Source organism: Cibotium barometz, chromosome 11 (genome assembly GCF_041138505.1).
Source record: "Cibotium barometz isolate CiBa-2024 chromosome 11, ASM4113850v1, whole genome shotgun sequence".
Classification (NCBI taxonomy): domain Eukaryota; kingdom Viridiplantae; phylum Streptophyta; class Polypodiopsida; order Cyatheales; family Cibotiaceae; genus Cibotium; species Cibotium barometz.
Window position 1 is genome coordinate 24,067,442 of NC_141056.1, and position 15,456 is coordinate 24,082,897.

The 15,456-nt window shown below is 47.3% G+C and overlaps 1 protein-coding gene across 1 annotated transcript in view; it reads right to left on the reverse strand.

The window, feature by feature from the left end:
• Nucleotides 1-15,456, reverse strand: part of LOC147633934 (uncharacterized) — a 60,486-nt gene that overhangs the window by 3,060 nt on the left and 41,970 nt on the right. The window contains exons 6-8 of the mRNA XM_086805003.1: nt 4,894-4,997; nt 4,692-4,818; nt 2,010-2,162 (exon numbers count right to left, since the gene is read on the reverse strand). Of these exons, the coding sequence (XP_086661129.1) occupies nt 2,010-2,162; nt 4,692-4,818; nt 4,894-4,997 (384 nt within the window). The remainder of the gene's footprint in view (nt 1-2,009; nt 2,163-4,691; nt 4,819-4,893; nt 4,998-15,456) is intronic.

Below are 15,456 nucleotides of genomic sequence, written 5' to 3' on the forward strand. Positions count from 1 at the left end.
CAAAACGGTTTTTAAAAACCTCGAAACCTCTCCAGAACGGCAATTTCGCCCAGATTTCAAGTTCCTTCTTCTTTCCCCTCCCCCACCCCCCGCGATTTTTCTAGGATTTTTTTATTTTTGTTTTTCTTCCATATCCTCCTCATCACCTTCCTTCCCTCTTCTTCCCTACCTCCCTCCTTCCCTTTCCATCTTCTTCTACTTCTTTCACATGTACTCCTCCTTTCTTCTTTCTCCTCTTCTTCTTCGTTTCTCTTCTTCTCTCCTCCTCTTCTCCCTTGCTCTTCTTCTCCTTTTCTCTTCTTCTACTCTCTTCTTTTTCCTTTTTCTTCATACACCATCCTTCAATGTCTTAAATCTTTCCCAATTTCTACCTTCTCTTCTTCAATTTCTTAAGAATCCTTGATTGAACCACTTGTGGCATCTAATCAAGCAAAATTGCCATAATGCCTCGCCAAAATAAGGATGGTTCCCTGAGATGTGTGAGAAGACACCATTTTTCATCATTACACTGATTTTAGATGGCTACGTACAGGGGAGGCATCAAAGCAATCCACTCTGCGTTCTTGTATCTCATCACAAGCTTGGGTAAAGAAGCGGCAAAGGGTGGCAGAAATGGAGATTTGTCGTGCTCTTATTGAGTGTAATATATCCTTCAATGTGTTAAGGAGAGACCAATGGAAAAGAATGGTGAAAGCAATTGCGCAGGTACGGCCTACTGAGACGTGGACAGGTCTTGAGTATACGAAGATGCGTACATCCATGTTGGATGAGCAGAAGGCCTTGATAGACAAGGCGCTCACTCCTGTGAAAGCAGGTTGGCAGGAGTTTGGATGCACTATTATTTCAGATAGGTGGGCAGACATTCGCAAGAGGCACATAATCAATATCCAATAAAAGGTCCTTAGACCTTAGTAGAGCATTATTTAGGAAGTTATACACAAGCTATCTGTAGAAAGAGTACACGTGTCTAGAGACCATTTACTTGCTATATAATCCTTTATATATATGTGGCATATACTTGCCAAAATGATGTAATGGCTTTAGTCTCTTCATGAGAGATTATCACTTTAATGATAAATCATGCTTTACTCCAGGATTCTTGTACCCATTAGTCCTATAATAATCCCCATAATAAACATGTGCTTAACTCCTTAATCCCGTGTTAATAATCTTCTGTCTCTGCACGTTTTTCTCTCATCCCTATCCCATCATCACTACTGCCTGGCCGTCACCATCACTGCACTCAAAGGCTGTACACACTAACATATGGTATCAAAGCTTGACACGACACAAGGCAGCTATAACTTTGATTGGCTGTGCACAAGTAATCGTGCAAGGCAGCATGCAGAGTTTGGTGACGTTTCTCTGTAGCAGCTGATCATCATCTTCAAGTAGTCCGTGTGGGCTATACAACACGATGTGCTGTGTGGGCATCAGCTGCTGCAGGTGAAGCATAGCCAAGGCAACACGAAGGTTGACTGGAGAAAGATGAGATTGCAAGTGATCATGTGTGCACGGCACATGTGTATTTGTGTATGTGTATCCCGCATGTGTGCCTACGTTTGTGCTCATGCATGTGTTTGTGTGTGGGTGCGTATGCATGTGTAGTACATTGCATGTAATTAGACTGAACAGCAAAGTTTGAAAGTGGATAAATCTTTTACAATCCTCCCCTTTTACATCTTTGAATCCTCACAAAATCTTTTAAATAGAAAATTTGGTTTGCAAGTGGATAATCCTCCCCCTTTCCACCTTTGACTCCCTCGCAAAATCTTTTAAATAGAAAATTTCAAGAACCTTAATTATATTTTCTCTTTCAAAGATTTTATGTCTCACCTGTGGCTTGGCCACAGACTCCCCCGCTAGTAATACTTACAAAAAGACATCCACTTCAAATAAGCCACAATAGAGGCTTTAGAAACATAAAGATATAGATCCAAGTGCAAGGGTCTGACGGCAGCACTTGATTAACGGCATCCACTACAAACAAGGAAAGAAAGAAGGCTCACCTGGTAAGCAAGAATGTGTTTATTATGTATCCCTCTCTTCCTTATCTCAGTCATTATGAGTCTTACACACTTCTCCATCTCATCTTTGTAAGGATCACCAGCCTCCTCAACATACGTGCGTGGCACTCCATGTGCACTGAAGAATATAACTACCTGTAATTTTATAAAGCCTTCAAAAACAGTGCTAAATATAGACAGAATATAGAGTTTAACTTTACTTTCATACAACTGAGCATGTATTGATGTGCATTCTGGAGGTGTCACCACACCAAAGAGCATCATTCAAAATGTGTATCATATGGTTTTTTTATTAGAATTACTTACCTCCTTTACAAGCATGTTTACCTGCAGAAAATCTCCACACACACACACACACACAGTTTTCTTTTTTGTAAAAAGTTATGTTCTATTGCTTCATTGTACAAAGTAAGAAGTCCTCAAAAAAGAGGGAAAATTCTTAAATAGCAGTCACAAAAGTTAAAAACACTAAAAAACAAAGCCAACTGGCCATCATCAATCTGATTCAGGTCAAACAAAGACTGACTCAAGGATTGATGAAAGTAGTGATAACGTGCAATCCTTACGGAATGAAAAAACCAACTGATTTCTTGCATGCCATATTGTCTGCAAAGCCTAATATCTAGTCCAGATTAGAAAGGGTTCTCCATGATCCAATCTAGAAGGCCACGTGCCAAAGAGAGAAAAAAATCTAGAGAAGGAATACCTTGGAAATCTAAGTTGAGGAGAATGTGAAATTTGTCGAAGGAAACTTTTGGTCTACGTACAAGACCAAAGAAGATGCATCATTGTTTCCTTAATGCAACGACAAGAAGGGAATTTTGCACCAGCTATGTATCTTTTTTCAAGAAATTCTCCAATTGGGAGCACTCCCCAGTCCCAACAAGCATTGTCATAAAATTTGAGTGGCAATTTACTATGCCAGATTTTCTTTAGATTTTGTTTTCACCAATGGGTTGTCTAAGTGAGGAGCCGAATCTTATTAACTCGATCGACAAACCACACACTTTTTTTTTTTTGTAATACGTTATATTACTGGAAACCTCCCAATGGAGGAGCCACACACACACACATAGATGTATGTGTGATGTGTGTGTGTGTGTGTGTGTGTGTGTGTGTGTGTGTGTGTGTGTGTAGGTATATGTATATTTATGTGAGCGTGTGCGTGCGCGCGCGCGCGCGCGTGTGTGTGTGTGTGTGTGTGTGTGAGAGAGAGAGAGAGAGAGAGAGATATGTGTACTTTATGGGGAATGCATAAGAATACTAAATGGTGGAAACAAGGGCTTCAACTAATCTGGGATTGTAAGCTACCTCTCAAAGAGCATCTATTCTTATGGAGATGCCTTGTGGGAATACTTCCAATTTCCACTTTTCTGGCAAAACGACATATCTCCAATGATAGATGTTGTAGATGTGGACGACATGCAGAGTCTGTTCCACATCTTGCATTGCACGGAGTCCAGGACTTTCTTGCAAGCACCAACTCATAATCTCCAAGGACATTTTCCATCCTTCAAAGGAGGAAAACTCTTCTAGATTTTTGGTATTTTGCCATCTTGCATGGCTGGATTTGACATTTTCATGATATGGATGAGATATCGAGCACTTTGGACTCTTTGGAAGGCTAGGAACCATATTATGTTTCGCCAGCCTTCTCTAGATGCTTATTCTTTCTTTCATGCCAAACTTCACCAGTCCCTACATGACTATTGACAGCTGGAGGCTATTGATACCCAGCAGTTTGAGGTCTTTTTCTAGCTTTATTCCTTGGATGAATTCTCTCTAAAGTGAGGAGCACACTAGAGCCCCAAGGAGGCAACCAAAATGTCCTAAATAGTAGGAAAGAAAAGCACATGGCCTGTATACACAATCAAAATATGAAAAGCACATGATGGCATGTATACACAATCAAAATATGAAAAGCACATGGCTTGTATGCACAATCAAAATCTGAAAACGTAGCTCACCAGTGGGTGAGGATTTATCGACCAATTAGAAATGGAACAAAAGAAAGAAGCTAAGCAAGTGTAAGACCAAAAAATGAATTCACCCATACACATATAACCCAAGAGTAATTAATAAAATCATGGATATGTGACAAACTGAATGTAATCAATCCATCAAAATGTTACATCCTTACTACAAGTAACAGGGGATTGGCAGTAAAACCAATTGACAGTCAATAATCCCATAAAGCAGGCATGGGGCCTATATAAGTGAACTAGTGTTACCCATAACAAGTGGCATGCATCATTGTGTGGTAGAGCCAGCCCATGAGATGGGTCTAGGGATGCCCACCCCAAGGGATGCTGGCACACCTAGTATGAAACGTAGCAACACCGAGGGTTCGGCAGTCCAAGAAACTGAAGACTTCTTGTTCAAGAGTTCTCACTAATTCAACTCTCCATGTGCTCGAAGATGGTGCACAACTGTGGGGGCTATGGTTGGGTTGGAGAAAAATTGGTTGCTGATATCTAGGGTGTTCAGGTAATCTCCAATGGTTTGTGGCAGTTGTCTTGTGCTTTGGATGGATGCTATGGTCTCGGGTTTGGGGTTGCCATACAAAAGCACCACGAGAAGTTCTCAACAAGCAGAAGACAATTCTTCATTACATCACCCTGTGTGAGTGGGTGCATGTGCACAATATGAGAGAAACTTATGTACCTCATTTGGCTGCTTAAACGTCTTGAGCTCCTGATCTATTAAGGCTGACATGGCTTTCACATATCCTTCCCTTTGATACCAGGATGGAATCACAGTATGCTGCATGTTTGCAAGATATTCATCCTCCCTGCCATGTAAACTGATTTACACATTTTTCTGACTAGAAAAGCATGTAAATGATGTCTTAACAAAACTTATTTACCTGAAAATTTCTTCCAAAAGTCGAAGACTTGAGCCACTTGTTGAGATAGAGAATTGGGGGTAAAGAGGTAGAACAACAAGTCTCGTAATCTGATCTTTCTTGATCTGAAAAACCAATTCTTATCTGACAAACATATTTCATCTTCATTTAAGCTCAGTAGCCAGAGACTGTGCAACATCCATGCATTTGTATTGTCTTTAATGATATAAAAATAGCAGTTTTTATTATTATTTTGTGTGTCCACCCTTGCTCAGGCCCCCAAGGCAGAAACATAACTCTCTCTCTCTCTCCTTCCTCCCTGCCTGTGGGAAGGACTGCAGAGTGATTTGGAGGAATGGCCCCGAGTCTCCAAGAGAAACTCGAGGCCCTCGAGATGGCAATGAAGGCATTAATCAAGGAGAACAAGAAGACATCCGATTCCAACCTCAATGAGGTGGAAAACAAACTACACAAGCACATCATAGCTCTCGAAGCACGGGTCACGAACCTCGAACAAGAGAACACGGCACTCAAAGAGGAGGTGAGTGCATTGAAAATGGAAATGGTAGCCATCAAGAATGCTGAGAAGGAAGAAGGGGAGATCAATGACAACACTCTCACGGCCATCAAAGAAGAGATCTCCAAGGAGATCACAAAGGACATGGAAGGAAAGCTCGAAGCCAAGCAATCAGGATGGGTCGAGGTGGTGAAGAAGAACATCCGTAAAGAAGTGAGAGAGGAAACTCAAAGGGAAGAAAACCAAATCATTCACACCACCATTGAGGAGGAGAAGATGAGGCATGCCCGCCGCCTCAACATTCGAGTCACAGGTATAGCCGAGACACCCGACTCCACTCCCGAGAAAGATGCACAGCTTCTATGCATGAAGCTCGGCTACAAGGAAGAGCACCCTCTCCCCTTCACCAAAGCATGGAGAGCTGGGAAAGACTTAACACGCAAGCGAGCCCTCATCCTACAGTTTGCAGGAGAGACGGAGAGGGTCACCTTCATGAGGAAGAGGGTTATACTACGGGGTTTAGAGGGAGCTCCTATTTTCTTGGATGATGATCTCACGAGGATGCAGCTTGAGCATAGGAGAACTTGCATGCCACGAGTCTTACACGCGAGGAGAGAAGGCAAGAAGGCCTTCTATCGAGATGGTCGGGTCATCATTGATGGCCAGCCCATGGATTAGCGGTTTGGGGCCTATGGGACACAGACCAGGCCACTGACAGAGATACACATAGCAGTATGGAACTGTAATGGTTCACTATGGGTGCAGCCTGGACGACTGGAGCATGTTATGGTGGGGAGAGACATCATACTTCTGACAGAGACACATCAGAGCCCAGAGAGAGGGCTACCTCGAGTAGAGGGATTCCAGTGGGAGTCAGCATACAGGAGGACCACACGCCAGGGTACCTCGAGAGGGTCGGGGGGAGTAGCAGTCCTATTCAGACGAGAGCTACAGGGGAGACTGAGAGTGGTAGCACAGGATCCAGAGGCCAGATACATGTGGATCAGCTTACAGCTCTCACAGGACATGGTTATATACATAGCTCTATGTTACTTTTCTCCATCAGGATCCTCCTATGTCATTACAGAGGACATGCCACAGGAGGAGGAGATAGGAGCCTCGCCATACACTTGTCTGTCAGAGGAGATTATGCATTATTCTACACTAGGGGAAGTATTTCTTACGGGCGACTTCAATGCCCACACACAGAGCAGACAGTGTGAGGTGTATGACTATGATGACATGGAGATCCTCCACCCTGTGGATCCAGAGGAGATAGGGGCTAGTCGGGCATCAGAGGACACTGGACCAGACAGAGGACATTATGGAGACCACTTACTAGAGTTGGGAGCCAGGCATCGTCTCGTTATTTATAACGGGATGCTACAGTGGCCGGGATCAGGAGGACTGACATGCTTCCCACATGGGGGTCATACACGGACCGGAGGCACGGTGGTAGACTACATTATGGGGTCTTTGGAAGCATCACAGCTTGTCACCTCATTCTCCATTCCACCTCGTCCTATTGGGGCAGATCATACATACTTGGCATTTTCACTAGCCGGATCACCAGTATCACCAGCCCCCCACATACCGACGCCACACACTACCATCTACTTCACACATGACATGGCAGACATATACACTGGCAGAGTAGAGGATGGGCTCCTACTCATGGATCCCCTGGCATCTATGGATACCATTACAGCCCAGCTCGCATCACTCCTACACACGGCTGCATTACAGAGCTTCCCACATCGTGTACACTCAGGAGAGCCTGCGAGACCTGGGACTATGCCCGCCCCAGAACAGATGGTATGATGACGAGTGCAGAGCCCTATACTCACGACTCCGCATACAGAGAGCCTTGGGAGCCATCACAGAGCAGGAGTCGAGGAGAGAGATGAGGAGACTTACTCGCCGCAAAAGGCGGGCCTTCGCAGAGATGCAGGAGCTAGAGATCTTTCATTTCTTCATGAGTAGAGATAGCCCTGTCTCATGGCGGCACTTCAGAGAGCCCCGGACCCCGACACCTATTGCAGACCCACAGACATGGCACACATATGCAGAGGGTCTATACCATGCCCCACAGCAGCCACCTATACCTCAGCCACAGGAGCCTCGACCTACCACAGCTAGCTTCTTTACCCACTCGATGGTACAGGAAGCTATCCGCCGCCTACAGCATGGACGGGCCGCCGACCATATGGGCCTGCAGGGTGAGCATCTCATATATGCAGTAGATTCTTTAGCTCCTTTTCTTGCACACCTGTTTAACAGGGCACTAGCAGAGGGTTTGCCTGCGGAGTGGACGATGCACACCATTGTGCCGATTCACAAAACAGGGGATATGCTCGATCCGAGCAACTACAGGACGGTTATGGTTGGCCACGTGCTGGCCAAACTCTATGGTGCAGTGCTGGAGCAGGAGCTTAGCTTATATGCTGAGCGAGCAGGTTTACGCTCTTCAGGGCAGGCAGGCTTCAGGAGAGCTTTCTCTACCACTGACCATGTATTCACTTTGAGATGTATGATTGATCAGGCCAGAGTGAGGAAGAGAAAGCTCTATTGCTGCTTTGTGGATTTCCGCAAGGCATTTGACACAGTACCACGAGAGAGGCTCTTTCAGCGCCTGCAGTCTCTTGGCATACCAGCAGATATGACATGGGGCATCTATGCATTATATGAGCAGGTTTTTGGGCGAGTCAGATGTCCAGGAGGTATGTCCGAGACTATTGCTAGCACCATTGGTGTGAAGCAAGGATGCCCACTTTCCCCCACGCTATTTGGGTTATACATTGATGAGGTGGCTGACTTCATTACACAGGGAGGCGGAGATGGAGTTGATTTAGCAGGTACCTCAGTACATATTATGCTCTATGCTGATGATATTGTATTAGTGTCTGAGTCCCCAGGGGGTCTACAGCAGCATCTACATGCACTCCATGATTTCTGCACACAGAGGGGTCTTACTGTGAACCTTGGGAAAACCAAGGTTATGGTCTTTCATACATCGAGACAGGGCAGGAGTCATCTGACATTCACTCTCGCAGGATGCCAGGTGGAGGTGGTGACATCATACGTGTACCTAGGGGTTACCTTCTCTGCAGCAGCCACACGCTTTACCATGGGTTCAGCAGCCAGAGCTAGATTGACACGGGGATATGCAGCATTGGCTATGCTAGAGAGACAGTGCCACCAGGCGCATTTTCAGGAGCCCCGGACGAAGGGGTGGCTATTTGACACATTAGTCACACCGGCATTGATGTATGGAGCAGCAGTATGGGCGCCAGGCCTTGCTACCCATTGGTGGACACAGATAGAGAGACCACAGGCCCTCATGATGGCACGCATGATACGCAGCAAACCGTCAGTACCTCATGACATTATCCGAGCAGAGTTTGCTGCGCCTCCTATGATGGTAGAGGCCATATTTCAGACTATATGCCTGCTAGACAGATTCAGAGAGATGCCACAGGACAGATTATCATACAGAGCTTTTCAGGCATCTAGACAGTTGGCTGAGGCAGGAGACAGAGGATCATGGTATGCACAGGTCACACATTGGTTCTCACAGCATGGCCTAGACATGGATCATCTACCACCATTCCAGTATGACAGGGATGCACCACATATCCGTCTCTCTCATAGTGAGAGGAACAGAGTATTGAGACAGGATCTATGGCAGCTCTATACACGAGAGACATGGATTTCGCCTACACAGCCTCTTCCACCGAAGATGCTATACTACAGAGATCACTTCATGAGTATCACTGATGATGGATTTATAGAGAGGCCTAGATACATGGAGGGCTTTTTACCACACGGCTCCCGAGTGGCTATTGGTCAGCTCAGAGTTTCATCACACCGATTGGAGATTGAGACTGGCAGAGCAGCACGGATCCCCCGAGAGGAGAGGGTATGCAGATTGTGCAGAGAGGAGGTGGAGAGTGAGGAGCATTATGTATGCAGATGCAGAGCATATACAGCCATCAGAGAGAGATATCCCATTTTATTGAGAGAGCCACATTCCCTACGCCAGATCTTTGAGGCAGCAGACCAGCGCATACTGGGGAGATACATTCTAGACATACAGCGCCACAGAGAGACATTATTACAGGCTCAGACAGCTCCAGAGGGGGGGGCGACAGACACAGATTACTACATTTTTTCAGAGATCTATACCCCTCCCAGCCCCTACACGGCAGGGAATTACTCTCCAGAGAGCAGAGACACTTAGAGCCCGCAGGAGACAGAGGACACCTGGCTTTCGGACACCACGCCTATACCAGAGAGAGATGACAGAGATCAGAGCTCAGTTTCACAGAGAGGGTGCGGAGCGACTGGCTCGCTTCAGAGCACACCCAGGCATGTTCTTCAGGGAGCTGTGGACACCCCCTTCACTGATGTATACCATTTTATACCCCCAGTATGGTACAGGATGGAGCTAGCTAGGTTGCATATCATGATTGTATACTCCATGCATATAGCTTTGCATTCTCCTAGTAATAGAGCTCCATCCCCTGCACACCCAGATTCAGCTTTTTTATTCAGTACTTTTTCATTTTGTTGGGATGACAGAGGATACCCCATATCTCATTACTTTTTGTACCCTATACCTAGCATAGTAGGATCTAGATTTTTCATCTTGTATAATCTCAAAATCTGAGATCGTAGTTTTCAGTTTTTAGTTTTAGTTTACTGTTGCTTTTTCTTATTTCATCCATGACGAGATTTCATGGACGCTATGTATACATCATTTTGGTCTCATAGACCCTTTGGGTCTTTTGAAGGCGTCAATATAACTCTCTCTCTCTCTCTCCCATACGATTACAGCCTGGACTGCCCCTTCTTGGACCTTAGTCGCTCTGAGCAGAATAGGGTGATCAGGATGGACATCGTGAGGCTAGATGCAGAAAGGACATGGTCCAGGCCCCCCCTACCACTAGGCACGAAGATGGCCCACTATCGGGACCATTTTCTACATCTCTCCCCAGATGGCTTTGTGACACGGTCTACATACATGTACACCCATCTCTCACATGGCATTTCCAGTGCCATTGGACAGATCCGCACTTCATCACATCAGCTTAGGATAGAGACTAGCAGATACGAGGGGATGAAGCCAGAAGACCGCATTTGTCAGCTATGCCACCAGGAAGTGGAGTCAGAGGAGCACTACATATGCCAATGTACTGTGTACTATGAGATACAAGGGAGATACTGGTGTCTCTTCCGAAAGGGTTTTGGACCATTACGACATGTGATGGAGTTTGAGGATCAGAGGTGTTTGGGGCTTTTCTTATTGGAGCTCAGACGCCATCGAGAGGCTCTCCTACGAGCCAGGACAGCACACCAAGATCCACCCCGCCAGCAAGCCATGACAGATTTTTTCAGGGCCAGGACCACCCCTGCAGATACGACCAGGACCTCCACTACCCCCTCGGCGAGCCAGACGTCCCATAGACGTCCTTCAAGAGGAGTCACCCTTGACAAAGTCATAGCACTTTGTCGAGCGAGACGCCCATGCTTACCAAGACCTCGTCCACGGACACTTCATCACCGGTGGATTAGATCCATCATCACCCGCCACAAGAGACAACTTCCCCGCCACTTTAGTTTCTCTATCTTACAGCACCCCATGAGAGAGATACTGAGATGGGCAGATTACACCAATCTTATGCTAGTTGTAGATATTATACACTTTTGTTGTACCTCAGTAGGAGTTTTTTCCTTTCATAGCTGTTTAGGACTGTTTTAGGACTTTTTAGTCCTTTTTGTCTAACTTTTGATGAGATACCATCAGCTGTGTACTATGTTTTGGTCTCATAGGCCACTTTGGCCTTTCGCAGACGTTAATATATCTTTCTTTCTTTCTCTCTCTCTCTCAGATGGGAGTTTGTTCACCGCCCACACCCATGCACAGTAGGGGGTACCCGGGGGTCAGGAGAGGTGGCTTTACTATACAGGGAGGAGCTTCAACATATGATACAGGTGGTCAGACAGGATGAGGCCGCACAGTTTTTGCAGGTGAGGATCCAGACAGAGAGGGCCCGAGACATCTACCTTGCAATGTGCTACTTTGCACCCTCCAATTCTACATATGCCACCCATGGAGAGTCCCCGCACTTGCCCCTTTATGGTGACATTATGAAGTTTTCCACTCTAGGGGACATCCTCCTGGCTGTAGACTTCAATGCCCACACCACAGGTGCACGGGTACCCTTCTTTGAGACAGATGATCCCATGTACCAGGAGATTGACACGGTGCGTACGGATCTGGAGCAGACATCACAGGATACAGCAACCCGCACAGAATATGGAGAGTATCTCTTAGCCCTCGACGGGGCTCATAGGCTAGCCATTTACAATGGCCTAGCTAGATGGCCTAGATCCAACTCCTTCACCTCCTACCCCTTCGGACATGGAGCTAGTACAGTGGACTATCTAATGGGATCCCTCTCTCTGATCCCACTCATTCCAGAGTTTACCATCTCTCCTCGCCCCACGGTGTTGGGGCCAACCATGCATACCTGGCCTTCTCCCTCACATGCCGATACACCATGCAACCACCTGCTTTGCCCCATCACCATCCACAATACCACTTCACCAGAGAGACCTCTTCCATCTATTCTGATCACGTCTACCACATCCTCTCCGACCTCGACCCCCACATCCCACTTGATGAGCTTACTACACACCTCTCAGCCACCCTCCATACGTCCGCTGCAGCCGCCTTCCACACACTCCAAAGCCACCCCTACATCACCAGGAGGGACTGTCCAACAAAATAGCTCGTACGACGAGGAATGTCGTGATACCCGAGCCCGTCTACATCAGGAGATGGCACTAGGATCCACCACTCACCAGCAGGCACGAGTGATCTTTCGACGTCTCACACGGAGAAAGAAGAGAGCCTACCTAGCCAGGCTTGAGCAAGAGCTATACCAGCTATTTCTTGGAAGGGACTATAAGGAGGCCTGGAGGATCTTCCAGGATCATCGCCTTCCCATTCCGATTACTTCACCCAGCACCTGGCACACCTATGCCACCTCTCTCTACCATGTCCCCGAGCAACCACCTCTCCCCCATCCACCCGAACCTCGTCCCCCACACTCTTCCTTCTTTCACCTGAGCATGGTGAGAGATGCTATTGACAGGATGCAGACTGGGAGAGCACAGGATCATGATGGACTCCTCACCGAGTATTTCTCCCATGCTAGGGACATGCTAGCCCCTTTAATGGTTCACATGTTTAACAGGGCTTTATGTGAGGGCTTCCCCGTCAGCTGGTCATCGAATACTATTGTTACCTATCTTGAAAGCAGGTGACCCCATGGACCCCAACAACTATAGGACTATCATGATTGGTCACACCTTGGCCAAGATTTATGGTTCGATTTTGGAGCATGAGCTTAGTAGATGGTTCGAGGAGCAGAGACTCAGAGCACCGGGGCAGGCAAGCTTCAAGAGAGGGCACTCCACACTAGATCATATCTTTACACTACGGGGGATCACTGAGGAGGGGAGAGCTCATGGGCAATGGATATACTGCTGCTTTGTGGATTTCCGCAAAGCTTTTGATACTGTCCCACGGGCCAGACTAATGAGGAGACTGCAGGATATGGGAGTGCTAGCAGAGATGCTCTGGGGGATCATTACAATCTATGAGTCAGTCACAGGCAGAGTACGGGCTCTAGGAGGTGACTCAAAGATCATACACAGCACTATCGGGGTGAAGCAGGGCTGCCCCTTGTCTCCTACTCTATTTGGTCTATACATTGAGAGATCTCGGATTACATAGACAAACAGGGAGGACCAGGAGCACATTTGGCAGGAGTCCTAATACCGATCCTCTTGTATGCAAATGATATTGTTCTTATTTCTGATTCACCAGAGGAGCTGCAGAGGCATTTGGATGCATTACGTGTAACACGCGGAAGCTCTGGGAGTCTTCTTTCAGCCCTGGAAAACTTTTGATGCAAAAACGCAGGTATAGAGAGAGAGTAGAGAGAGAGAGGTGCTGGAAAATTCAGTATATTCTATGGTACAGAAAGGTACCTAAATCTGCAGCCATGGGCTGCCTTACATAAAAAGGTGGTTAACACCAAAATCTGTCCCCTATGGGACCTCTAATGATCCAAACCCCTAGTGGGAGTGAATGCATAAAACAATGAGCTCTTGGGCTATTTATAGCCCCTTGAAATCCATGGAGAACTGGCCGACTGCTGGTCGGCCAGCAGCCCTGCCAGAAAATACCAAAACGCAAGTACTTTTATTAGATGCTCTTGTCTTTATGATGCGCTTCAGCCCCTGGCCCCTCTGGAATCAGCCGACAGCCCTTATCTGGATCCTGTGCTTCAGCCGTCTGCTTCCGTCCATGATCCCACTTGTCCTGCTCCATGTCCACCTCAGATGCTACACCTGAAGCTCCTACATTCTGGTTCTACCTATCTTCTACTGGTTCATGGTCTTTATCTGTATGCCCCCCTTCTCGATTTAGCCTTGAGAAGGTCCATGGCATTGCTGATGCACATGACATTACGGGCCTTTTGCGAGGACCGGGACCTTACTGTGAACCTTGGAAAGACCAAGGTCATGATCTTTAACACCTCCTCACAGTGGATAAGTAGATCTGCAGTACAGTTTACATACACTGGAGAGCTTGTGGAGTATGTTACCTCATATGTATACCTTGGGATCACTTTTGCTGGACCTCAGTTCTCGATGCGGAAGGCGGCCGACGCTAGATTCACGAGGGGATATGCAGCCCTTGGCTCCCTAGAGAGGCAATGCTCACAGGTACAGTTTCAGGAGCCGAGGACGAAGCTTTGGCTATATGATACTCTAGTTACACCTGCACTAGAGTATGGTGCCCCCATCTAAGGTCCTAACTTATACCACAGGAGGAGACAGAGGAGAGAGCCGGCCAAGACAGATACAGAGGAGGTATATGATGGGTGGAAGCCGATGGAAAGGCCCCTAGTGGTGATGATCTCACGCATGATTAGGAGTAAACCATCAGTGCCACATGAGATTGTGCGGGCAAAGATGGGGGTTGCACCGATAGTGACAGAGGCTCTATTCCAAACAGTCACATACTGGCATAGGCTATGGGAGCTTCCACTTGATAGATACCCCCGGCTAGCCCTGGAGTCCTCGAGACAATTGACACTTGAGGGAGATACAGAGTGCTGGTATGCACAAGTAAGCACTTGGTTTGGCATGCACGATATGCAAATGGAGAACCTCCCCCCCTTCCAGTACAGCATAGAGACCCCGTCATTTGCTCTCAGCCGCACAGAGCGGAACAGGGTTATCAGGAAGGACATTGTCAGATTGGATACTCAGAGGACATGGAGTTCACCTAGTCGTCCACTAGGGACGAAGATGGCCTTCTACAGAGATCACCTCCTATGCCTGACAGAGGATGGGTTCATCATCCGTCCACGCTACATGGACATACACCTATCCTTTGGGGTGAGACGTGCGATCGGCCAAATCCGCACCTCGTCCCACCAGTTGAGAGTGGAGACCGCCAGATATGGGCCTAGGGCAGCCACACCAGAGGATAGGATATGCCAACTCTGTCACACAGAGCCCGAGACAGAGGACCATTACATATGCTGATGCCCTGTATACTATGAGATTCAGGGGAGGTTCCACTGCCTCTTCCGAGCTGGGTTCGGACCACTTTCCAGGATCATGGACTTCCCGGATCAGAGATGCCTGGGACTTTTTCTTCTAGAGCTCCGTAGACACAGGGAGTCCTTAGTGAGATCCAGATCAGCTGTACTTGCTCGAGGACCAGCACAGAGAGCTCTCACCGACTTCTTCCATACCAGCACTTCGAGGGCCGATCCACCCATCATACCCAGACCACACCCTAGTGTAGGAGCTCGGCCGAGAGGTGTGACACTCGACAGAGCCACTGAGTTATGCAGAGCTCGACGCCCCAGACCCCATGGCCCTCGCACACGGCCACGCCACCACAGGAAGATCCGGGCCATCATCGCAGGACCTTCTCGCGCCAGCTCAGTTTTACCACCTTGAGCACCATGTCACAA